Raw genomic sequence first — 27,585 nt, forward strand, 5'->3', positions numbered from 1 at the left:
AATAAACAGGCGAACAATGTCCGACCGTATATATCTGTTTGTATTAATACATGATAAAAATATGTAATAAGTGAAAAGATTTAAAAAATAATATTTAATTACGTTTATTTATTATAAAACATAAGTAGAAAAGATTAAATTGGTAAAAAAATGTAAAAACTATGTATTTCTGATCATATTCCCATGTAGCACAGAGATCTTCAAGAAACATTCTGAAAGATATCCTGAAATCGTTCCAACGTCTTGAGAACGTTCGCACAAAGATCTCGTGGGATAAAATGTGCTCTTTGTATGGGATTATTATTTAACTCATTTTAAATTACGAAATGTTCGTATTTCGAAAGAAAAAGTTTTCAATGTTTACAGAATTAGATTAGATAGGTTTTGATTAAAACATCATGTGGATTAATAAAAGTTCTTCGTGACTGTCCACTTTTAGCAGGTTAATGGCGTTCCAGCATTTACGATCGGAGGCACTCTGGACCACTTGATGACGGCAGCACTCACACGCGTGCGCACAGATACACATGCATACACATATACACAGTTGATCTGTAAGATGGGAAGGGATGTGCAAAGATAGAGAAGATATAGCGAGAGATAAAGATGTATGCATGTGTGTGTTACTTGGAGCGGAATTCGTGTTACAGCGCGACGTGTGATGATGGGCGGTCCATGTGATGATGGGCGAGGATTTGTGCGATAACGAGCCGGCGGATGCGGTCCCGATGAGTCTTCGCAGTGGACTGTTTCACTGGAGACTACGCGACAATATCCTGCAGTACGTGTTGCCTCTATAGTTAGATACACCTCGCGCCCCACCCACCCGGGGCTCGTCGTCGACGAGAGCACCGGGCATCCGGATCGACATCGGGAAGCCGATTACGAGGAAGTTTTACGTATTATTACCCTTTGTCTTACGACTTTTCAAAGGAAACCGATTTACAAGAGAAAATATTTTAAAACGAAGTTACAAGACGCATCCGTCGTTCCGTTCTTAGATCTCGTGTTAAAAACTGTTAATTGATTGCAAAAATATTAGTATATTTTGAAACATTAAACTTAAACTTGACTTCTAAATTCGTATTCATCATATATTGTTTTATAGAAAAAATTTTGGAAACATTAAATAATATTAAAATGCGGTAATTTTATTAGCGTTTTACAGTCTATCTCCTTGTAATTATTTTGCATTACTGGATGGACCTGGCATATTTGCCGAAACACTTTATATTATAAATACACATGGAAAAAATTCAAGAATTTCTTTAATATGGTACATACAATTTAAAATAGCAATTAATTTAATTTAAAAAATAACAAAAATATATAAAAATGATAAATCTTTTTAAAAACTTTCAAACAATTTTCAAGAAAGTTCCAAAAAATTATTTTAGTTATAGAAATTTTAATTTTCAATTATTTTTTTTATTATTGATCATAAAATGTACATTGCTGAATAAAGAATTTCACGTAAACTTCAAACATTATTAGTTTTTTATATTAATTTTGTACAAACAAATGTAAAAGGATAATGATTTCGCAAGATAGATTATAAAATATTGTAATTGCTCACTGTGAAGGTATAGAATCCATCAGGCACCGGTTGACCGCCAAATTTAATGCTAAGGGTGTAGTCTCCCGCATCAGCAACAGTATAGTAAATGTTGACTGTGCCATCGCCGTTGTCTTCTATGTCAATGTCAACGACTTCACTGAAATCACAAACCGAGACGTATTATTCACAGATTGAAATATAGAACGGAGATCCATTCAAGAAATGTTCGTGCATGCCGCATATTTTCATGACTGCAAATCATCACTTCATTCTCAGTAATAAGTTATATAAATACTAAATGCTTTCACACGATTCCATTCTCAATTGTCTAGATTTCTTTTTAATCTAAAGTAAGAAACTTAAGAAAAGCCCTTTTCTTTAAAAATTCTTTTTCGTAATGAAAACTAAATTTAAATTCTACATCCGTCTATATATAGTGATGAAAAATGTGGATTAATACGGAGTAATATAATGATGAAGTAATATAAAAAAATATTTTAAAAAGTTCTACTGAGAAATGTTTTTGTAACATCTAGATCGCGTAATTCATCTGAATACTTTTCTTCTTCATCAAAAAAATTTGATTTTTCATAAAAACCAACATTCGTAGAATGTACAAAATAAAATCGGATAATAAATTACATTTACATAATATTTTCACGTACTGCATTAAATTATTATTAACTGTTATGACACGGTCGTGTAAAATATAATTGTAAAATTGTGTTTATTATAGGAAATACCAGACATATATAATATGACATCTTGTCATTTTGTACACTTGGGATAAAGAATTTGGCCCGTTTTAAAGTGTCTTTTCGACAGAAGACACTGCCAACTCGAACAACACGGAATATCACAGATGAATTATGAGGTAGCAGCTGTGTACACTACTGTCAGCATTCAGAATACATTTATAGTCGAATTGATTAGAATTGTGACAATCTTTTAGAGGGCACGCGCCCGATTACGCATAAAAGCACGCGATATGTAAGATAGAAAATGCACATGTTCTTTAGAAAATATCCCGAAATATTCACGAAGGACATCGTGAAGATGCATAGCATTATAACGTCCATCTCTACAAGCAAATTTTTTTGATTGTAAAAAATTTAAAAAGTAGTCTTAAGTAGTAATATAATTATTTTTCTGATATATAATATAAGATTTATCACTTAATTGTATGTCATAGTAATGTAATCAAAATTATATCTTAAACTTTATTAATTTCTTAGATATTTTTTCTGATATTTGTTATAAATTCATATAAATGTGATACAAAGAGTGTAATATATTTGCAATTATATTTATATATTTGCAGAGAGTAATAGTTTACAATTTTTTTCAATATGTTAGAAAATTTTTGCTGAACAGCTATGTGTCAAATAACATTGTAAAGTTAAATTTAATTCAAATCCGACTCAATTGTCATCATAAAACAAATGGGTGAACAAATGTCTGAAACAAAGTTTTACTACGAAATTCGCCAATGTGATTAAAGAGAGTATGTAAAGTGATCTATAATCTGGCATCAGTTGTGACAATTAGAAAAGCATGTGCAACGTTATATAATTTATTAATCTGACGATAATCTAATTACAAATGCATATTATGAGTATGATATAACTATACTGGGAAAAAATTCACTAAATCAATCTTAATATATATTTCTTTAAATAGTTACATGTTAAATAAATATTTACTTACAGTTAAATAAACATTTACTCAATAAAACAAATAATAATTGAATCAAAATTAATGATTTTTGTGTTAAATAAATATATATTTAGTAAATATATTTACTTAGAACTATTCAAACAAATATTTATTAAAATTTAATATTTTTTAGTGTAATTTCGAAAGACGCGAATATTGCACAAAAATAATTTTCTCATTTCTGTTAGCAATGGAGCATCATTGCTGAAAAAAAAAAATATATATATATATATATATATATCTACATATAATTGTGGTTGTGAAATCAATCTCGTTTCCTAAATAATCCTCTTGACTCGTCTGCTGTCGACATCAAATTTTATTAAAAGTATATTTCGCTTTCAAAATTAAACCAAACCGACGTTTAATTTCAATGTTAGATATGGTAATCGGTAATGTCGGCATAGTCAGTATATGCGACTGGTTGAAGATTCACGACGATCCACTTATTATCACCTCGTACATGACGTTCACCAACGTGGCAACGTGCCACGAACCTGAATCCTACCGGATTTGTTACACGATTTACGGCCGATTAGTCATGCCGTTACACTCCAGATCAATCCCAATATACGATTGTAAGTCAGCAAAATGTAACATGTCTTTATTGTTTATGTTTCTTATTTGTTTTTTTTAAATTTGTTTAGTTGATCTATTCGTTAATTTATATTTATAGCAATCCTTATCATTTAATTGCAAACAATACATATATCTATTTATCTATAGTGCATATGTACTATTTATTCAGAAAACTAACTTATTATGATAATTAAAATTTGTAAAATAAATTAAATAATTATAAAAGAAATATAAAATGTAATAATATAATTTTGTGTATAAGAAACATATAATATAACATTACAGAAAAGGATAAAATAGTAATTTATTATAATTAATTCTTCAATATTTATACATCGAGAAATCGAGAAAGATATAATAGTAAGAGATCTTTCTCAAGTTCGTCTATAAATTCAAAATAAATAAGTCGCGACGGCGCGACGTATTTAAATTTAAAATAAGATGAAATTTTTGTCTGGAAGCTTGGTGAAGATCGAAAGATATATAAATGCGAAGAAAGTATGAAAAATATGATCTGCCTTCATGTATACATATATTCTAAGATTATTCGTAGTTAGGTATAAAAGTTATAACGTGCAAAGAATATTATTATTGAGAGATATTATACAATAAAAAGATTTTGCGAGGAATTTAATAAATAGAAAGCATGAAAGGATTAGAATTTATCTATCAGTTAGTATTTCTTATAAAAATAGTATTATTTCTAATAGTCTTATTTATAAAAATAAATGAATAAAAGCATAATTACATAATAAAAAAAAATATTAATAGCTGCATAGACGAAATAAAGTTAAATTAAAAATAAAATATTTCTGATTAATTAGCACATATATAGTATCCATAATTTCTTTCTTAAATATTTTTTCCAATATTTGATATTTTTCCAAAAAGTAATATTTCTTAAATATATTCTAATTATAAATGACAAAAAAATTAAAAAACATTTGTGATTTATATATACTTGATGACAAATTAAATCTCAGATTTTAAAAGAAGAACGAATATAAGAACGTTTTGGTAACGAGAGTAAATTTGAAAGGTTCCCGCAATGTCTCCTCTCTCTGATTCATCTTCTCCAAAATAGTCAAATTTAAATCGGAGCGAATCAAGCGGATGCTCACCTTCCAGTAGTGGAGCGGATGCGGCAGGTCACTGCTCCGCGGCCTGCATTTTCAGTGTCCACGGTAATGCAGTATTCCTCGCCCTGAGCCAAAGTGTGCTGAATGCCCTCTTTGATTTTACAATTGTTCGCCGAGCCGATAGATGTGCTCTGCACGGTCACCGGGCTGTTCGGCACTTCCTTACCGCCGTATTTCACGTTGACTTTGTAGCGACCGCAGTCGTCCGGCAGATAGGTTGCCTTATACTTTCCGTCGCCGAGATCCTGCACTACTACCTTACGCGGCACTTGATCCGGTCCCTGAAAGAAGAATTCAGGAAGAGCGTTAATTGAGAAAATATAAATAAGGACGATTGCTCATACAATTTGTTTAATTATTCGCGAGTCACTTAATTGTTAGTATGTAGATCAATATAAATCTTTCTAGATAACTTTCTTATAAGAGTAATCAAATTAAGTTGTAATTTTTAGAACTACCTATATTGCTCGTTATAGCCACGACACTGATTATATTTGCGTTCAAATTGAATATAATAATAAATACGATTGACTGCTATGATGGTTGGTAAAAACGAAAGTTTTGATTGTACATACATATTTGTAAGTAGTATAGAGACAATTTGGACAATTTATCAAAGTACGAAAACATATATATAATAGGTCAGCTTATTGACGATATTAAGAACATTCACAGTATATTTAAACCAGACAAAGCAATTAAACTGTTTGCCGAGCAGTTGAATGTGATTGATTGAATCTATAAAAAAGACCCAATTATGTTCAATCATTCGGCGAGCAGGTTAGAGGTTGTGCTAGCTCTTGAACGCAGTTCTAGATCTCATATATCTTAATTTATGTGTTTTTCCATCACACATTTTATTACAGTTTGGAAGGAATAGCTTAGTCTTGTATAATCTTTATATGTTTTCTTATTTTGTACATATCGTATATTAATGCAAATTAATGAACATCTAATTTTTGTGTTAGATTATGTAATTACATAATTTTAAATACCTATTAATAATTATCAAGTTCAAATATGTTCAGATATAAAGGTTAAATCAATTTTAATTGCCAATTTGGCAAATATATACAATATATTTTCATAAGTGTACAATGATATAAATATTTTATAAAATAAATTTGTCAAACATTTTTGTTGTATCACCGATACTGTGTGCGAATAAAAAAAATAAAATAATTATATTTTGAAGACTTTATAATTAAAAATAACTAAAAATTTCTGTAAAAGTAATTGAATTTTAAAAGGATGATTATTTCATTTAGAATATATATATATATATATATATTATTCAACGTCCATGTTTTTTGTCAATAAGATATTATTTAATAACAATTTAAAATGTCGGATAACTGCTTATAATAGTTTCACCAACATTCATGATTTAGTGTAGGCTTCCAAAATTATTAAAAAAAATGTATTTAGAAAAAGTTTTGTAATCTGTAATTTAATTGTGTTTTATTCTCTTGATAGTTTTGATACGAAGCAATATTTGCAAGAACCTTTTATATATTTATCTGAAGAAATGAATTTTAATAATATTAATAAGTTTAAGGCTATTTAAAAAAAAACATATAAATTTCTATTTCTTGTCATTCAAAACCAAATATATAAATATAGAATATTAAATGTTTGATACAAAATAGGAATAGAAAGAAATAAATTGGCAATGAGAGTCAAGCGGGATAATTAATACAAAACACTTTGCGAGACCCTATACACTTACCACAACTTGCACTTCAAGATCGCCGTAACCAGCATTAGAAGTGTCCACGATGAAGTCAATCGGGAAGGAGGCAGTGCAAAAGGGCGCCACCCCGGGACCCGATAAAGTTACCTTGTTTGGCTCTACGAAGGGCAGAACTTTCACATCGAACGGACTGCCGTTGATGTTGTCATCATCGAAAGTAACATCAAGCCGCACGTTACTTCCAGCAGGCGGTGGCTGATATGTCACCTCGTACAGACCGTCACCTTTGCTCTTGATCTGAGGCTCCTGTCCCAAGTTAGGCGACATGCGTACTTTCACCGGTGCCTGTTTGTCGCATTTTGATGCGTCTACCGTGAACTTGGCGGGCACACCCTCGCGTACCATGTGCAGACCGGGTCCGTAAGCGATCACATTCTTTTTCGGTGATATAACTTTGATCTTGAACGGCGAACCGGGTATGCTCTGTTCAGCAAATTTAATATCGATTTCGTAGTCACCAGATTCCTTGGCAACATATTCGACATCGCAGGAACCATCCCATTTTTCCCTGGCTTCCGCTCTGACCTCTCCGTCACCCGTAATCGACACACCCAAACCACCATTACCAGCCCCTGAAAGAAGATTGCATACATGCTATTTCTCCTACCTTCGCTACATAAAAATATTTCCCCTCTTCTATATGATAATTATTATATACGTTCTAAATTATACAATTTGTAGGTAGTATAAAATTACAGCATTTTAAGAATTTGATCGAATTATTGGCTTACAAACCTTTAGTCTCCACCGTAAAATAGTTTGTTTTGTCCGTGATGCCTTGCTCCAAACCAGGACCATATGCACGGCACTTGCTGGGATCGGAGGCGCGTTGTACGTTGACAGAGAATGGTGAACCCGGGATGGGTACGTTGTCGTAAAGAATGTCAATGGTGTAGCAACCCTCCTCGAAAGGCGTGTAACTGACGCAGTAAGTGCCATCACCCTGGGGGATGATGAGCTTCTCGGTTTTACCGCCACTGGGATTATTTATGACACAGGACACCTTACCGTCGTCAGTCTTCGACTTGGTGATCTCTCTCGCGTCTATCGTGAATGACGTTTGCTTGTTCACGAATAATCCTGCAAAATGCGATAACATGAATAAAAACGCTCGAATACTTTTTTTTTTAATAAATGCATCTAATATACACATACATATATGAAATAGTAATATTTTTTTTTAATTAAACTTTGTCATTCTAAAAAATTATATATCTTAAATTATATATTTGTTTCATGCGTAAAAATTCGAGATTGATACTTAATGATGTAGTGAAGTATTTTTATAATACACAGAAAGACTAAAGTATTAAAAAATTTAGCTAGATATAGATTTGAAAATAACTTTGTTGGATATCGAAATAATGGTGTAGGATGCTTAAAAATGATGAGCAATGCTACAAAAAATTTTGACATTCCAGCAACCAACTTGAGTGTTTAATATAATTATTTTGATGATCCAATATATATAAAATTATTTTTAGACCTGTATCTGATTAAATTTTTAGATACTTCAGAAAAACTGTTCTTTTAATATAGAAACTAGAAGTAGATTTCTTCAAAATCAAATTTTATAATAGCAAAGATATATATTTGTATTTTAAATTTAGCATAATTTCAGATTGAAATTTGACATAAAATAATAATATAAAATTGTACATATCTTTAATAAATTTTAATATTAAATTTATCAAACATACTTTTATATTACTAATACCTCTCATAATAAATTTATAATAGATGTATAATTTTTAAATATATTTCTTATTTAACAATATTATGTTCCTGACCGTTTTCGTGATTTAATTAAACATCTATTTGTTTTAAATACGTAGTACCTAATTTAATAAATTATTTAAAATGACAATGCATAAGCGCATATTGCAAAACGTAATTGCTGTCTTTAAATGATTAACACAGAACAAATCACAATAACATATAAGATTATTATTTGTGGCATACTGGATTTTAAACTAAAAATGAGGCCATGCTCGTAAAAAGAAATAAACTTAAATTATTGTTTCGTACATACTTTTTACAAACATGCCCTCTAGTATTCTTCAAGCTCATTCAAGTGTCTTACAACAAGTGTGTATGTTATGGTTACGATCGGAAAATCCTAAGCAGGAAATGTCATGATAATCAATGATAAAAGTGCAATCATGACACACATGCATCGCAACATCAACGCGTCTCAGAATAATTATCGGGATTTTCTAATCTTTTCCTATCGATAAAAATATTTTCCTCGTCGTAGTCGCAACGAGTTTTTTTCAAGATCAAATCACAACATTCGTGCAACTTGAAAAATTCATTTCATATATGCACGAATATCTAATGTATGCATGTTCTTTGAAAGTCAATAGGAACATCTCGACGATGGAGAAATAATCCTTTAAAGGATTCCATTCCTACAAAATCCCGAGACGCGTTACAAAACTCATCACGCAAATTAGAGACGAGCAGATCACAGCACTCTCTCAATTTCCAATCGCAAAACGATCTCCGTGCTGACGTCCTTAACGGTACCGTGTGGCTGGATGCCGTTCCCGCTGACTCTGATTTTGGATAGATCCGCATCCGGTACGACAATGGCCTGGAAAGGCGAGCCCGGCACATGCTGTTCGTTGAAGGTGATGTTGATACCATAGTCACCGGTCTCAGTGGGCAGGTAAGCGACGGAGCAGGTGCCATCGCCGTTGTCTCTGCAATTTATCGCGGCTTCGCAAGGACCCTCGACGGTCACGCCGAGACCACCTTGGCCAGCTCCACGCGTGTCGATCACGAACTCGGCCGGCTTGTTCACCACACCGTGGGAGAGACCAGGTCCCGAAGCCCGCACCTTGCCCGGATCGGAGCCATGAACGCAGGTCAGCCGATACGGCTGATTCGAGATTGGCTCGCCGCCGAAGCTGATTCCCAGCAGATATTCGCCTAGCTCGGTTGGGGTAAAGTTAACCAGGTAGCCCTCGTGAGTCGGCACCACGTGCGCCTTGACCCGATTGCCGGACGGAGTCGTGATCGCCACCTGGAAGTCCGCCGCCCTGCCCGCCTCCTGCGTTATCACGCGGAATTGCTGCAGGCTGTTCACCGGGGCCGCTGCGAGGACGTTTGCGGGTTCTCGTGGTGAGCCGCGATGCATTTTTCGCTTGTGCTTGCGCGACGGGACGACTGCCCGTGAGCAACGAACGGACGTCGCGCCGACTTGCTGGTGAAATTATCGTTGATTCTCGTTGAAGAGATGATTGAAGAAAAATTGAATAATGCTCTCTAAAACTTGTTGAGTGAATTGTCATTATAAAGAGCGAAATTTCACTCTTCAATGTGATATTCTATTTCCAAAAATTTCGAGGATGAACTAAACGTGCAAGCATGATCGAGAGATTTGGACGATTAATTGTAACGTGTAGCTTACGATCAACACTCACCAGCAAGTGACGGCCGGACATTCGTTGCGCAAAGCCTATCGTAACGTTAGATTTCAAATACTGGATATGCATCAAGTTGTGAGAGAAAACCACTTGCTACATACATAAGCCCACAATGCGCGTGTAAATTAGGCAGAGCGTATTTCAAATAAAAAGATCTTCCGCGGTTACGAAACTGATAACGTGTCTTAGTTAAAAGTGCATTCAGTTACAATAAATATATTATCCAGTGTGTAGGAATAATGATTTGTTCTTTATTATTATGTCAATCTGATTATGTTGCAAATCCGAAAAGTAATCGACATTGTGATAAAATTTATTTAAATACGTATTATTTCAACATCCGACTTTGACTGTAAGTGGCACTTCTCTCTCTCTCTCTCTCTCTCTCTCTCTCTCTCTCTTACTTGATTTATTTACTTTCTAAAACTTTTAGAATGAACTGTCATTCTAGAGAGTAAAAGATTTTACTCTCATCCTTAAAGATTGAAAATTGAGCCTCTTTTTCATGACTGGGTCAATTCTCTTTAGAGTAAAATTTCACTCCAAAGAATTTAGAGAGCATATGGCCTTGTGATTCTAACTCATTATTAATTATTTATTATTATAGAAATGTATATTTCTTGGACGCATTACTATTCGCTTTGAATTTTATCGTGACACATTCAATGTTAGGAACTGCCTTCCTTCCAGGTAAAGTCACATCGAAGGAACATCGCGTGGAGCATCGAAGTGCAATATTTTTAGACGAAACGCGAAATTGTGTGCGTGTCAACTGTAGGGAATTCGCGAACGCCGTTATAAATAAAACATCAGTTCGCGCTGGTTTGCACTCCAGCAAAACATCTATCCGAGGGAAGACCTTGGTAAAGTATATTTCGAATATCTAGGCTAGATAACGTCCCGGGAAATGTTCCCGAAAAGAATATCAGCCATATGCCATAAGACGAGAATTATTTTCTCAACTGATCGCTGGAAGGATCGCGATTTTAGCACGATTCATTTTCAAACTAATGCATTGCTGATATATCTATCTAAGTGCAAGATCTTATTTTAATCATAAAATTAATTGCACTCTTATTACTCCTTCTCTAACCGTGCTTAACAAATTACTAAATTAAAATATATAATAAATATAAAATTTTTACTATGAGAAAATTATTTCACTCAAACCAGATATATAACGCAATATATATTATCCAGTAATAATGATAAATAATGATAAATATCTTTGATTATTTCTTGTTAATAATAAATAATAATTAATTTTATATTATAATATAAAATAATAGTTAATAATTAATAGTCTATTTAATCTCCAAATTCCTTAGGGTAAATTCTCACTTCAAAAGAGTGAAAATTCTACCATTCTCGAAAAAGAGTAACTGAATTTTCACTTCTTTGGAGGGAGATTTCATTCTGTTGGAGTGACATTTACTTCAAAGAATTTAGATAGTACACTACGCATGTGCTCGTATTGCATTATTAATTAAGTTAATTTATAAATTCAACATATTGTAGTAATTTGAAAAATAAAATAATATTATATTTTATTTAACATGTATTATAAAAATCAGAATAATAATAAAAGACTATCAAAACACGCTATCAAGTTTACTATCATTTTAAAAGATGCGATATTACGTTTAAGAGTATTCACTATTGTCCCCAATTTCGTGGGACAAAATGTTGCATATAATATCTTGGTTTGAGCACATATGTGTGATTAGTAACACATCTAATTAAATCTGATTTTAAATAAATCGATAGCATACAGTAATCGAAATATTAGGCAACACTTAACAAATTTTCAGTAATTGTACTCACTTGGTGCCAGACCATCCACTTTAACCTTGGACACGTCCACATGAGGCTGAACGTTGATCTTAATGGGGCATTGAGGTACCTTCAATCCGCCATAGTTGAGATTCACTGTATAGTTTCCTGGCTGTGGTGGCATGTAGTCCACGACGTACGTGCCGTCTTCATTATCCGTTAATGAAATTGGAAGTTCTCGGCCTTCAGGATTCAGCATTTTAACGTCCAATTTACCGGGGCCAGCCTCGCGACAGTCGACATTGAAATGTGTGGGAACGTTAGATTTCACACCTTTCTCAAGACCGGGGCCAAAGGCGGAGACCATAGCAGGATTCAAGGGCGAAGCTATCTTAACTCTGTATGGAGATTTCTTCGTAGCCACTCCGCCATAATTCACCTGAAGAAAAAGATATCTTTAAAAACAATGTTATGCAGTAGAGATATTTATTTTTTCTAGTATCTATATCTATAAATAGATACAATTTTTGTGTACCGGTACTTATAATTACGTATAGTTTAATTACTTTTTAGCTAATACTTTTTTCTGTACTAAATGCACGTTCAACGCGCGGATGTGTTAAACTTACTTGCATAGAATATTTACATATATACATATAAAATGCATATATAATACATAAATATTATGTGCGGATATATGCTTATTTATTCTGAAGTTTTATGTTAATAAATGAAAGTACTTATACCTAAATACATTTGAGATACTAAATAAAATATCTATACTTAGGTATTTTATTTTTCTAATACCTGTATCTTAGTACATTTCTTCCAAAGTGTCTATATCTGTACGTTATACGTACAGATATAAATACTTTGTGCTAAACACAAAGCATCTTACATAACACTGTTTAAGAAATCAAATTAAACTGAAACTTCATAAATCACGCTTTTATTGAGTATTTTAACATAATACTTAATTTTGAGATTTCTATGGATATTTTTTTTAAGTTACAAGGTTTGCGAAAACCTCGTAAGCTCGTAATTGATCTTAACCATATTTTATACAATATTTTGTGTATTTATTTTAATTTGACTTTAGAACCGAGATTTTATTCTGCTTAAAAAAAATTCGCCCTGACTACTTTAATCTTTTCTGGCTATATGCTGGCAAAAACAGCATGATTCAAGAAATCATCACAAATAATAAGCAATAAAAGTTCGATTCAAGATTTTAAAAATCAATATTCTGGAATTGTACCATCACAACATGTGGGGAGCTAGATATAGGTGTGTAATACGCTTGAACAGTGCCATTTCGGTTGTCGCCTAATCTAAGAGGAACTTCTTTTCCAAGAGCATCTTGAATGGCAACTTCCAGAGCCGCCTGACCGGCTTCTCTCGCATCAATCGTAAAATTCGTCGGTTCGTCTTTGGCAACACCTTCTGGCTGAATTCCTGGTCCGTAAACTTCAACCTATATACAAAGCATATTCTATATCTTTCTTTCTTGTCGTGAGTCAATAAAAGCATTTATCATTTATTTAGTTAGTACTAAAATTATTGCATATAAAAAACCTGTAAAACCTTATGTTTTTTATTTTATATGTATATATATATATATATATAAAATACTATATACAATATTAAATATATATACATTAAAATTTATATTAAAAAAGGTTTATATAAAAAAAAAGTTATATACAAAGAAATGTTAATAGTGAAATGAAGACTCGAATTTACCTTCTCTGGATCAAAATCGGTCTTCGGCGAAATAGTCGCGATATAAGGCGATTTAGGAATGTCCTCGTTATCGCAGAGGATATGGACCGCGTATTGGCCTGGCGCGGTAGGCAAATAAGAAACATCGGCGGTTCCATCGCCATTATCGTTGCATTCTATCTTCGCTTTGGATGGGCCTTCGATGGAGAAGCCAAGGGCGCCGGTCTCACCGTTTGTGTTTACTGTAAATTTCGCTGGATGACCGACGACGCCGGTGTGCAGACCAGGTCCAAAAGCCTTGATGTTGGACTCCTTATAAGGACCTACATTGACCTCAAAGGGCGACTTGGGAATCTCTTTACCGCCATATGTGATCATTACTACGTGACGGCCTTCCTTAACCGGCGTATAGTGGCATTTGTAAGTCGTAGCGTCGGTTTTGGACATTCTAAAGTATAATAATTCAATGTCGTTGATCAAATCGATAACTAAATTTAAAGCAAAACATCTCGCACAAGATATTCTAACATATTATATTTACTATATTTTATAATTTTTTTTGTTTTACAAATTTGAGTAAACAGAGTTTTTATAATTTCATTTACAATTCTTACAATTCTTGACAATTGAGTTTTGTCCCATTAGCGTTTTAATGGAATATAACGTTTTCCATTCATTTATGTTTGATTTTTTTCATTAACATATAAAAGATTATATAAAAATAATAAAATATAAAAACAAGAGATGTGACATAAGTAAAATTTTAAAAGTAACAAAAAGTGTTTTTACAAATTAAAATAATAAGAACTTACTGCACTGGTTGACTGACGCCTCCCGGGCCGATTACGCGAATGTCCGGTACACCCTCACCAGCATCCTTAGTGAGGACAACGAAGTCGGCGATGTCCTGGACGCGGACGCCAGTAGGCAACAGTCCTCGTCCGTACGCTCTGCATTTCTTCGCATCGGAAACCGGTGCAATATTTACACCAATGGGACTTCTAGGTATCGGTTTGCCGGCAAAGAATATGTTGACGGAATGTAGACCCGTCACTGGCGATACGTACTCGCATCTCCAGACGTCTGCCGAGGTCTGACGCAGCTTTACCGACGTGGTTTTGCTACCCTGTAATAAAATCACATGTAAAAAAAATATTTTAATGAAATAGTAAGGATCATTGTAATAATATAATTTAATTATGTATAATAAGAATAATAACAAGTTCTACAGAATATAAATCTGGATTATAACATGGCGTTCTAAAGAATTGGCAGAATGTTCACAGGACGTTTCGATGTTAAAAGACATCATATTTTACCTGCGGATCTAAGATGATGACTTCAGGCACACCGCGACCGGCGTCCTTTGTAAAGATATCGAAGAAAGTAGGTCTATTCACGACGACTCCTTCCGGTTGCAGACCCGGCCCGCTTGCCGTGACTTTGCTCGGATCACCAGCGTGTCCTTCGACATTAACGGTGTATGGACTCTTCGGAATCTCTCTGCCAGCGAAGAGTACCTTCACTTTGTGCGGACCTTCCATTTTTGGAGTATATGACACGGAGTATGTCAGATTCCTGTCCTTGTTGAATCTGATATCGACCTTGAAAACGAAATCGAGCCGGCATCATTAAAATATAACGCGAGGAGTAAAAACGGCGTTCGTTCAACTTATATAGTATATGACGAAGTTGAAGATTATCTAAATGTATGAATTATACTTGTAGTATTGATAACTCGTACATTCAGATAATGCGTAATAGTCACACGGCACATAAATAGTCATTACATCACACGTGTCCACGTCCTGTGGCGTAATTATCATGAATGCGACAAACATTTTCCGACTTCGGACAATGTGCTCAATAGATTCTGTTGGGACTATGTATATCTATTTAATATTAAAAAAAAAATTTTGCAAGTCTGATCTATTTCTAAAATAAAATAAAAAATTGCCTTTGTTCTTAACAATAATTTTTTGCCATCTTCGTCTTGATAATCAAATAAATTAAAAAAATATTATTAATATTTCTAACTGAAATAAATCAAACTAGTAATTTTTCAAAATATACTTATATAATTTCATAATCCTTTCATAATTCCATAAGCTTCCAATAAGCTTAATTACTTCTCGGTAAGCACTAACAGTAACATTACATGAATATTATAATTTCCAATTTACTAATATAATTGTAATATGTAATGAATGTTAGATAAATGTTGCACGTAACAGTTAAGTAGTAAATTATATGTCGATGTAACATATTATTGTCAATTGATATTTACTTACAATGAGTTACAAAACAAATTCTCATTTCGGACTCATGAAAGGATTGTAAAAAAAATTATTTTCAATCTTCTTAAATATTTAAATATTTAGAATATAAAAAAACTATTCTAAATCTTTCTTTGGAAACAATTTACATAATTCAGGGCAATTTTTTAAAATATCGAAATATTTTATATTTGAATACATGATTAAACGCTATTTTAGGGCCTTACCGGTAATTTATTCCCTTTGGGATCATCGACGACAACATCAACGTTACCCTTGCCGGCGGAGAAGGTTTCCACGGTGAAATTGGCAGGAGCACCAACGATTGAACCGGTTGGTTCTATACCGGGACCATAAGCACGTACTCTGCACAAGAAAACACTGTGAGAAAAGACACTTTGCGAACTGCCAGTCAGTGGCCGCGACGTTATTACATCAATACGTTAAATAAATCCATTTGCCAGACGGTTACAAGCATTGCTTTGTGCTATAATGTTGCGCGATTTGCGTCGTTTTTTTTCAAAATCAAATTTGCAAACGCGCGACATTTTGCAGACTTGCGGACACTCGTTATCCGGTTAGTTCAATTCGTGAAACTTTCACGTATACACGTATGTAGAGAGAGATTAATTAATAGTATTACACACTCTCTAAATTCTTTAAAATAAAAATTGAGCCAGTCTTGAAAAAGAATTTCAGAGTGAGAATTCACTCTTTGGAGTGATAATTCATTAGAAAAATTTTAGATAGTAAGCTTTTTGAAAAAAGAAATCTATTTAATTGCTCGATAAGCTATAAAATTATTGTCAATAACGTATTAATCAAACTCTCGCTCGTTTTCTCTTCAGGAAGTTTGCAAATCGTGTATTCGCTAACCGCGCACTACGCAGTTTAATTATTCTATCAAGCGTTTACGTACGTATATGTACAAAGGAAAAATTAGGAGTGTTGGGTTAAGAGGTAGATCTCATCAAGGCGGTGGACATTAATTGCGCAAAAACCATTATACGTCACAATACATGATCATTGCGCGACTTACCGCGGCGGTGGGATGCTGCGACCGAGAAATGAAATAAATTCATTAATTAATCACAATCACTGTAACAGAGATCTACGCGCGCACTTCATCTCTTATATCTCTACTGAGTACCATACCATCAAAATAAAAAAGAAAAGATCATTTGTAATCGTATCAGATCACCCTTGAACGATCAAAATTATAATAAACAGCACAAATTGTAACATTTTTTGTGAACAATGTAATTTTAGGAAACAAAAAAATTATATAAGGTATTTAAAATAAAGGAAATTGTTTGCAATAAATAAATACAAAAGTAAATACATAATATAAAACCATAATAATGACGCTTTAAAAAATACAGAGTTTTTATCCCTACCTGTTTGGGTTCGTACGGGCGCGCAGAGGTGCACCTGGTTTTAATTTTGCGCTGGGATATTGTGATAGGTATGTCATCATCGACATCTCGTCGATGTTTGGATTTATCATCTCTTCGGGTTTAATGAGCTGCAACGAGAATGACATAATTTATGGAACGCTTCTTAGCCGTGGGATTAAAAATTAATTTATCGATATTGATATCTTCTAATTTTTATGCCATTATATTGACTCTTAATTAGCTCTTTCCGCAGATAATCTTCAATTAAAATATAATCCATCAAATTAAATCTATTTTAATAACATCTTAAGAAATTAGTAGCACATAATTGAGGAGATGGGCGGAATAAAGGCCTAATTACAAAATCTTTTGATATTAATAAAATAACTTGCTACTTTTTTATTATACACACAAATGGGTATAATATCAAATGAATTTATGTAATATCTTTAAGAGAAGCTACATGTTACTTTTCTATTATAATTAATATAAATAATAGAAGATTAATTTTGATTGAAAGCGTAGACCAGTAGTTTATGATCAGTCTTCACTATTACTTGTCGTGCCTCCACCACATGCCTGAAGAACTTTAAGCTGTTGTAAATAGCTAGCAGCTTTCTATCATAACTGCTGTATTTGGTTTGGGCTTCGTTGAGTTTCTTTGAATAGAAACTAAGTGGCTTCCATTTTCCATCGTGAAATTAATAATACATATAAAAGCTAATTGCCTAAGTAGAATTGTTCCGCCTTTACTCCGCCCATCCCCTCAATTAATAAAGTCTAATGTGGCATTAATTAATCAAGCCTAGCCTTTTTCATCCCTTTTTCATTCTTTAATTCGTTTAAAATCGAATGTAATATATAATATTGCGGCAAACCTGAGGAATATTGAGCCAGTCGTCAGCGAGGCCCATCGCTTCGGACGCGTTCTGGACTGCATCTTTCGGGTTCCAATCCCGCCAATCCGGGCAAAGGCCAGGTGCGACCGCGTCAACAAGCGCACCCACCGCGCGGCCGTCGTTCCAATCGGAGGTAAAGTTCGAGATCGGTAGATCCGGCACCTTCGATTGGATCCAGTGCATCAGCCTTTGCTTCGGGGTAGCGCCCTTGTCCTCGCCATCGTCGCCTTCCCACATGGGCATAGAGATCGAATAGTGCAGGATCAGGGTCCATATTAAACCGAGGATCAACTTTAATTTACAGTCTACGATGTCTGAAGAATCTGCGAAATAAACGAGAGAAGAAAGATTAATTTTCTGCGTAAGCTCCATACAAAAGCTCTTTTACAAAAATTCAATTTAATACTAGCCAGCTTAATATTAAAAATTACTTGAAAGCACTAAAGAACAGTGTTTTTAATACAAAAGAAGTAATTAATCACTATCTTTCAATATTAAATTTCTGTAAGGGTAAACTATATATTCTGTTGTTGGATAGGTAATGTTGAAACATTGGCCGTAATTCAAATGTGTTATGTTTATGAATCCTTTTTCTTAATTTTTAGCAGTATCAATTAACAAAAGATTGTTATTAGCGAAAGATTAAATTTTACTATCATATTTAATGTAAAGATATCCTCCTTATTTTCTGATACTGCGAAATTTACAAATTTAGAGAGACGAAATCTTATTTTAAAATTGCTATCACATTCCTAAATACGCACGGCATGAGTCATACTTAATTCATAAAAATACAATTGTCAGCTCGAAATTTATTATTCATGAGTGAGTAACTTCCTTTCTTTCGCGAAGAGATTTCACTGACTAAGTTTTCCCTCCAGTTGCGTAAAGACTTATTATTCATCCTCAGATCGATCACCGCTCAATTATCCGATATGAGTAAGATCGAGTGGGCGTTATTAAAGAAATATTTTGCCACAATGCATTTATGGAATCAAGATGTCGCGTTCTTTCACAATGCGTGTCTGGAAACAACGCTAACGAAAAAGCGTTGCGTGTTTACGCAACGAAAGTGCTAATAGATCTTCACCGAGCAATGATTCACATGTTGAGCGATTGCCAACTGATCACGAATACCTGCAGAATCTGAATTTTATATGGAATGGTATTAATTATAGTTAGTATAAACTTTTGGCAAAGCTTCGTCTATCAGAATAAAATTTAAAAGCAGAACATATGTATGTTATTAGAACATATTAATATTATTAAACATGTAGGTATGATATTATTAAAATGCGGAAATGTGCGCGGAAGTAACGAATTTAATTTAAGTAAACAATTTAATTTCTTCGGTATAAAAAACGCTCTTACTAAGAACTAATACTTAGTTTCAGTTGAAATAATCAACTTGTAAATAAATCAGCAGCGATATTCAATTACGTCCAAGAGAAACACGACAAATGTATGTCTTTCTTCTACAGCAACAGATCATTTTGACCCAAGGCAAAAAATTTTAGACGGTTGTACTTGTCTATATGATTAGTACTATAAGGTTTTAAACTGTAAAAAAAATTTTGAGCCTTCCTCTATCAATCAATTTTAAATTGAAGGTTCACTTCTTACTTCAAACAGGACACTTTAAAACTTGGATGTTTTCAGAGCTGTAGTTAATGATTAATAAAATATATAAACAGTGGAAGTTTTCAGTCTGATAATGAAAATTTGTCTGTGACAAAAATCTCTAAAATTAATCAGCAATTTTAAATTAATTTGAAGATAGCCAATAATATTTTTTATTACACAATTTTTTTATATAATACGAGTACGTTGGTAATTCAAACATGTTATATGCATGCGTGTCACTTCGCGTGTATAAACAGCTGCAACACGTCACCCTTTTGACATGTTTTCCGTGAGAGTAAAAGCAACTCTCGCGATTGTCGTAGATCTCTTAAGAATAATGCTGAAGATGCACTCGGTTGTGCAAATTTAGTCGAATCCGAGCGGTCGAGGCTATTTTTGTCATCCTCCGGTATTCGACATTGTCCTCCCGATGAAGTTCGTGCGTTCACGCGTCGGGCAATCGCCATCGGTGACGATTCATCTGGACTATTTTCAGCAATTACCGAGAGCTAACCAAGTGATGTCAGCAAAAACGTAGTTATCGCGATCGTGACACGCGAACCGGCCAAGCGCCAGCTAATTCACCCCGTGACGCCAAACCTCTTTTATCGTTTCGGTCTTCCACTTCACAGCTTTCTGTCTTACAAACAATGAACCAAGTAGAGACCAGAATTCTTACATCGTAATTAAAAAGTAATCTTCTAAAATGTCTAAAGATAAAAGAGATATTATTTTTTATATTACATTATCTTATATTATAAAAATAATATCTAATAAAAAAATAATAATATTCCGGTATTATTTTCCAAATATAATAATGGTGCACGATAGCACTTTCAAAACTTGATTGCTGACATTTTGATAATGTTAGGTCCACATACTCTACTTCTACAATGCACAAACAAAGAACAATGCGTGCTTTCGTACCTTCCAATGTTACCTGGTGACGTGAATAATGTGCATGAAAAAAAAAGAGTAAAATGCAAAACGCTTTTGTTTGAACACACGAAATGGATATCCATTGTCGAAGTCTCTCCTTCAAGTCGCACTTTACTCAACCGCAATGCAAAAGTGCATTCGTATGCTTACAGACGAGCTCGTCTACAAGCTAGAGAGAAAAAACTTTCAGTACGCATAATATAATAGTACAAAATAATTTTACCGTGAAAAAAACGAGCGAATTATTCGATAATTTCAATGATATATTGTTATTCTATTTAAACGAACAATTAATTTCATACAAATTAAATTTTCTTTATTTAAGAAATTACGTAATATAACTTAAAAATTGGATTTTAAATAACTGTGCAAAATGCAAGTCTTATCAACTATAACTAATTAGTTGATTCTTTATTATACAGAACGTAAAAGTCTTGAAAATTTTGTAATAAAACATCAATAAAACTGGTATTGAGAATTACTTCTCCTGTACATTTTCCATTCATTCTTTTTCAGCGAGCAATAATTTACTTGTCATCTTAACGAACAATAAAGTTGAAGAAGCATTCCTCTCGGTATTAGATAATGGACGTGTTTGCTTCTAATGCTGTAGATGCTATACGTCTTCATAAGGAATGATTGTTGCAATGAGATAAAATCTTTCGTGCCAATTATTTTTAAACGTAATGCAAGAAATGTAGAAAATAAGTAGAGCTCATTGTATTATTTCATATGAATATGTTATCAATTTATTATAAAATTGTCCAAAATTTATCACAAAATTTTTTTATTTAACAATATCTTAATGTCTTAACAAATAATGATAATTAGCTTGATAGTCGTTAACATTTTATTATTAGCGATTGTAAAAAGGCCGAAAAATAAGAATATTTGGATGAAGCCAAAAAAATTTATCATAAACAGAAATTCTGTTTGATCTCACTAAAATGTCATTTTTGTTGAGTAAAATGTCGTTTTTATTGATTTAATCAAAATATTTTAATCAATGCATTACGTAATTAATAGCACAATATACCTTTATATCTAGTTGCAAAAAGTCATATTACAGAAAAGTTATTGATTATCTTCCATTGTTTCACAATTCATATAAATCAGTAAAAAATATTTTCCAACGTTTTACAATTCATAGGAATCGTAAAAAAATAATTCAAAAATCAATCAAATATGTATGGGCAGTTATCAAAAGACTTTAAATTTTATATCGTTCGCAGAACGGTAGTAAAAATTTATTTCTTCGTCGTATTAACGAAACGACCATTCGAGCACTTGCACATGAATAGCAAGCTTCACAGTTGATTCGGTGACGTAATAAATAAGCAGTCTAGTTTCCATCATACATATATGATAAAGTCTTCTAACAGAAACCGAAAGTAGAATTAATTATATGTTCCAAGAAGAGTTCCGAGAATCATTCTTAAAAAAAAAAAAAAAAGATAGGATCAGAATTCAGAAACGGGCCATCTTTATTACTCTTTCATCTGGTCCCGACAGTAGTCGGAGTGATCTATTCTCGGATCGAGAATCTTTGTTGTGTAAAATGAGACTCCCAAACGGATTCTTCGAGAACGCCGTTTCCGACGGTGTTTGAATTCAAGAAGAGAAACGAGCAAAATAGAACCGAATTAGGATAAAACGTATAAACTTTGCCATTTCCAAATTTTCACAAGAATAGTACTGAAGATATATAAACAAAAGCGAAAAATTAAATCGTAGCAGGTACATGTTTCAGATGAACACTGCAGTGATCAATTTAATTTATCTATCGTATGTACACTTAATTATCTTGGCTTGGAACCAGTAAAACTTAAAAGTGATTTAATAATTAAGGAAGTTTTTACGCTTGATGAAATATAAGTCTATGATATAAATGTAATACAAAAATTAATCATATCAACAATATCTGAAAGAAGTTCATTGACTTTTACCGTAACGTTTAAGATATTTAATTCTAAATTTATATAATTTTATGTTACAAATAAACGTAAAAATCTTATCCTATGTATATTTTCTGTCAAATTAAGACACATATAAAATAGAAAAGTAAATATATATTATAATTACAAGGTAAACACTTATTCGGGTAAAATTTCACCTAAATTGATAATTTGAAAGAAATTTATATTTTTTAATAAAGAAAAATCAAGAATAATTATCAAATGAACGTATCCTTAAGGCTCCTGAGTCAGCATACGATTCAAAATCAGTCGGCGGCCTGGCGAAATGTGGTGAAATTGGTAGCTACATACACAAGCATGAGCCCATGTACACGTACTCTCGGCGTGTCGAAAGCGAGCACATAGGTTCGTGCTTGTGTGTGTATTACAGCGCTTCGCCACGATAAATGGCTGAATTTATAGGCGTGGAAAAGTGATGTTTTGACGACGTTTGTGCTGCATGCCATTTCGTTATTTGCTTAATTGTGAAAATGTGACGTGTCTCGTACTTATGACAGTCCTAAAAATGGGCAGAAACTATAGTTATCCTGGAATTTTATACGTAAAAGCGTATATTTCATTTCAACAGCTGTTCAAACCGTGTGTTTCTGCCTGAAGTTAGGCTCACTTTACCTACCTTTTACGACCATTTACTGATTATTAAGGGAGAAAAGGACAGTTTCTGCCTTTTATAGGTATTTTAAAGCAATGTCATTTAGATTTACCCAAATTGTCTTTATTTATAAATGGCTTGCAGCATAAATTAACGTATCATTCCTCGCTTCTGACGTTACGATTCCAACATGGTCGCCGCGATTACTCAGGAGCCTTAAAATGAAAGTTATAAGATGCTCATTGGATATGGGGTACATCAAATGGGCATCTCATAACTTTTATTTTAAAAATAATAACATATAAAATTAACAATGATTATATATAATAGCATAACGAATTATATTGATAATGTTTTTATATTATTATTTTAATCACTTTATACAATGTTACGAATAAATTCTACTGAGGAAGGAATTAACGCGAGAACCTCCTTAACAAGTAAATAAAGACTCATATGTCATCGATTTCCTTTTATTTGAAAGATAACATGCAATATTATAAATAGTTCGATTACAAGACATTGAGTCACTTATTAATTTAAAAAACTCAGCTGAATATCACATACTTATGTCCATGACGTTTTCAACGGATACGTCTTCCATGGCGAGTTTAGACGATGACGTCATCATTGATCCTCGAGAGATTACCTCACTGAGCAGAGAGAATGCTGATCTCCGCTAAAGAGATTTACTCTTTTTGATCGTCAAGATATGCGATTGACGTCCGCCATAACATAATGGCGGTATATTATTTTATATTTATATCAACAAAATTGCATTTTAAATGTAAGTTTAAAATTTTCCGACCAGATATAATTCCAGTATTTCTAATCACTTTTGAATTATTTTTTATTATTACAACTTTTTATATTAACTAATAATTTTATAATGACTATTTTACATGAACTAAATAAATTATGTAATTAATATAAATTTATATATATTCATATATTACATTAAATAGTTATAAGCTATATAATGAAATATTTTCGTCTAGCTTACAGCTAAAATATTTGCAATTTTGTTATATAGCTATTGAACAACTATATCTAAAATACTTTCTAACATTTTTAGAGCGCATTTCATTCTAAAGAGTGAAATCTCACTCTTAGAAATTGAAAATTGAGCCACCTTTTTTCTGACTGGCTCAATTTTCTGTAATCTAAGAGTCTACTCCAAAAAATTTAGAGAGTAAACATTGAATCTGAATTTGTGAAACAATTATGTTATATATATAATATAAAATTTTTAGTGTCTATAAAGTATGAAAAATGAAGGAGACAGATGAAGGAAACTGATACATAATTTAAAGCTCAATGTTTACTCTCTTGCGAGGTATTTCTCATAAGCACGTGAAAATGTGGTGAGCAAACATATTTCGGCAATCGTCGGAAATCCGAGTTAATACGCTTATACGAAGTTAGTCCCCACTTTTAGAATTAACGTATTCTGAGAATCGTGCTGAATTGTGTTAGGTTTGTGCATTCTGTTGGACTGACAAAAAAATCGTTAGTTTCATTTTTAACGTATTTTTTAGATTACGATATTAATATTTGACAGCACAATGCAGCACAAACCTAACACAATTTACACAGCACAATTTTCAAAATACTTTAATCCTAAAATTGGAGGGCTAGCTTCGTGTAGGCAGTTAATGCGGGGCTATACTCTCGCGCGATTGCGTATAGAAAATAGTCGTTTAATGTCAAGGTTGCATGTGAGAGTGAAAGTAATCGCTCCCAATACACAATAAATTATGCGCGGAAATACTGTAATTACATAAACAGCATTGTCTTCATATTTAGAATTTTCTATCAAGTTATAAAAAAGAACTGGGAAAAACTGGGAAAAACATTTTCGACAAGAAATATAATAATTAACACTTTTAACACTCTATCTATATCAAAGATGAAAGTTATGTATGAAAAATATAAGTAAGTTTTTTAATAATATAAATATTATCCACAGTCTATATATAAGCGTAAATTTCATATGTAAAGATGCATAACATATTTTGCTCGTCTTAAAAACATTTTAACCTATTTACATCGAAATTTATTAAATTAAATAACTAAATTTTAAACTTTCCTTTTTTACGCTTTATTAAATAAATCTTGTATTATATTATAAATTATTCGTGTAACACGTTTTTCTATAGCCACATAATTTTTCAAAATATCTTTCGTATATAAACATCTAATAAATACTTTATAAAACTCATCGAAATATTAATACCTTTATTAACTTCCTCACATTAATGTTCCAGAGAGGTAGCTTGTGAGAAGATAGAATTGAAAAAATGCCGAGAATCATTTCCGCTCAATGACAGAGATGCATATTTGATCAGCAAGGAAAAAAGATTGAGGATGAGAATTGATCACGTAATAAACACGAAGAAAGAAATCCGAGGTACCAAGGCGAGTTTGACCTTCACCCGATCTACGTGGTCCCGCCTACTTTTCTTCTTTTGCTCCTCGGTGGGCCCCACGAGACACGTCCCGAGCCTGTTTCACGGTGCCTCTCGCATATAATAGCACAAGCGTGGCTTCCGTTGATATTCGATAACCAGCCGGCTTTAATACCGCAGTTCTGCGATTAGGTCTTGACCGAGATTGCGACGGTTGAAAATCAGACATACTAGTCTTCTGACTAATGATACAAACTTTTTGCAAAGGTCTCAAGTACTGTGAGCAAGAAAACTGTCACCATGCATGCTTGACGTTCAGGTTCCATTAGTGTAAGATGAGAATTCTGAATTGAAGGAACGGATGAAGTAATGGATGGAGTATTTAAACGCTGATCAATTCATCTTTCTGCTTATCTATTGGAAGTTTTCGTCGTATAAATATATATATATATATATTTATTTATTTATTTATTTATTTATTTATTTATTTATTTATTTATTTATTTATTTATTTATTTATTTATTTATTTATTTATTTATTTATTTATTTATTTATTTATTTATTTATTTATTTATTTATTTATTTATTTATTTATTTATTTATTTATTTATTTATTTATTTATTTATTTATTTATTTATTTATTTATTTATTTATTTATTTATTTATTTATTTATTTATTTATTTATTTATTTATTTATTTATTTATTTATTTATTTATTTATTTATTTATTTATTTATTTATTTATTTATTTATTTATTTATTTATTTATTTATTTATTTATTTATTTATTTATTTATTTATTTATTTATTTATTTATTTATTTATTTATTTATTTATTTATTTATTTATTTATTTATTTATTTATTTATTTATTTATTTATTTATTTATTTATTTATTTATTTATTTATTTATTTATTTATTTATTTATTTATTTATTTATTTATTTATTTATTTATTTATTTATTTATTTATTTATTTATTTATTTATTTATTTATTTATTTATTTATTTATTTATTTATTTATTTATTTATTTATTTATTTATTTATTTATTTATTTATTTATTTATTTATTTATTTATTTATTTATTTATTTATTTATTTATTTATTTATTTATTTATTTATTTATTTATTTATTTATTTATTTATTTATTTATTTATTTATTTATTTATTTATTTATTTATTTATTTATTTATGATGGTGAGAATTAAAAATCTCTAAACTTCAAGTTTTATCAAAATTGATTTTTAACCACTTAATCTTATCTTTTTATAAAAAAAGAACTTTTTTTCATATTTTAAAAACATTCATTTGGTAAATAAATGTTACTCTGTGAAATATAAATAGTTCGTATTTTTAAGGCTTGTATGTGTATATCGAGAAGTGTATGTTGATATAAAATTAACAATTTAATAAATTACGAATAAAAAAGTGAAACAATTTTTACACATTTTTAGAGATAAATACAATGCCATACATCGCAAATTCATAAATGATATCTATGCTTTTACTTTCTGCTTATACATCTATCAAAGTCAATAAATTGGAGTAACGAATAAATGAACGATTTTTCAAATCTGTAGAAAAAGATTGTTTTTGAAAATCTTTGTCACGAAACATGTTTATGCATTTATACATTACATATATTCATCAGCACGTTTTACTCTTGCGATATACCAATTGCATATTGGACAACATAGTGACATCACCGATGATATATTCAATTGCGTCACTAACCAGTCGAATATCTTGTTCAAGGATGCGACAAACTGTATAATATTATAATATCATCGAGTAAGT

At 31.9% G+C, this 27,585-nt stretch overlaps 1 protein-coding gene across 5 annotated transcripts in view; it reads right to left on the reverse strand.

The window, feature by feature from the left end:
• LOC108754935 (filamin-A) overlaps positions 1 to 27,585 on the reverse strand; it is a 52,905-nt gene that overhangs the window by 19,678 nt on the left and 5,642 nt on the right. Inside the window, exons 3-16 of one of the 5 annotated variants that reach the window (XM_018497600.1) lie at positions 18,223 to 18,566; positions 17,345 to 17,472; positions 16,987 to 17,001; positions 16,175 to 16,313; positions 14,991 to 15,275; positions 14,484 to 14,797; positions 13,693 to 14,119; positions 13,208 to 13,423; positions 12,001 to 12,388; positions 9,275 to 9,844; positions 7,481 to 7,825; positions 6,722 to 7,317; positions 4,975 to 5,273; positions 1,577 to 1,715 (exon numbers count right to left, since the gene is read on the reverse strand). In XM_018497600.1, coding sequence (XP_018353102.1) covers positions 1,577 to 1,715; positions 4,975 to 5,273; positions 6,722 to 7,317; positions 7,481 to 7,825; positions 9,275 to 9,844; positions 12,001 to 12,388; positions 13,208 to 13,423; positions 13,693 to 14,119; positions 14,484 to 14,797; positions 14,991 to 15,275; positions 16,175 to 16,313; positions 16,987 to 17,001; positions 17,345 to 17,472; positions 18,223 to 18,566 — 4,205 coding nt within the window. Of the gene's footprint in view, positions 1 to 627; positions 757 to 1,576; positions 1,716 to 4,974; positions 5,274 to 6,721; positions 7,318 to 7,480; positions 7,826 to 9,274; positions 9,845 to 12,000; positions 12,389 to 13,207; positions 13,424 to 13,692; positions 14,120 to 14,483; positions 14,798 to 14,990; positions 15,276 to 16,174; positions 16,314 to 16,986; positions 17,002 to 17,344; positions 17,473 to 18,222; positions 18,567 to 27,585 lie in introns of those variants that run through there. The other 4 variants (XM_018497601.1, XM_018497602.1, XM_018497603.1 and 1 more) reach the window with 4 other exon arrangements.

This window comes from Trachymyrmex septentrionalis, unplaced genomic scaffold, assembly GCF_001594115.1.
Source record: "Trachymyrmex septentrionalis isolate Tsep2-gDNA-1 unplaced genomic scaffold, Tsep1.0 scaffold83, whole genome shotgun sequence".
Classification (NCBI taxonomy): Eukaryota; Metazoa; Arthropoda; class Insecta; order Hymenoptera; family Formicidae; genus Trachymyrmex; species Trachymyrmex septentrionalis.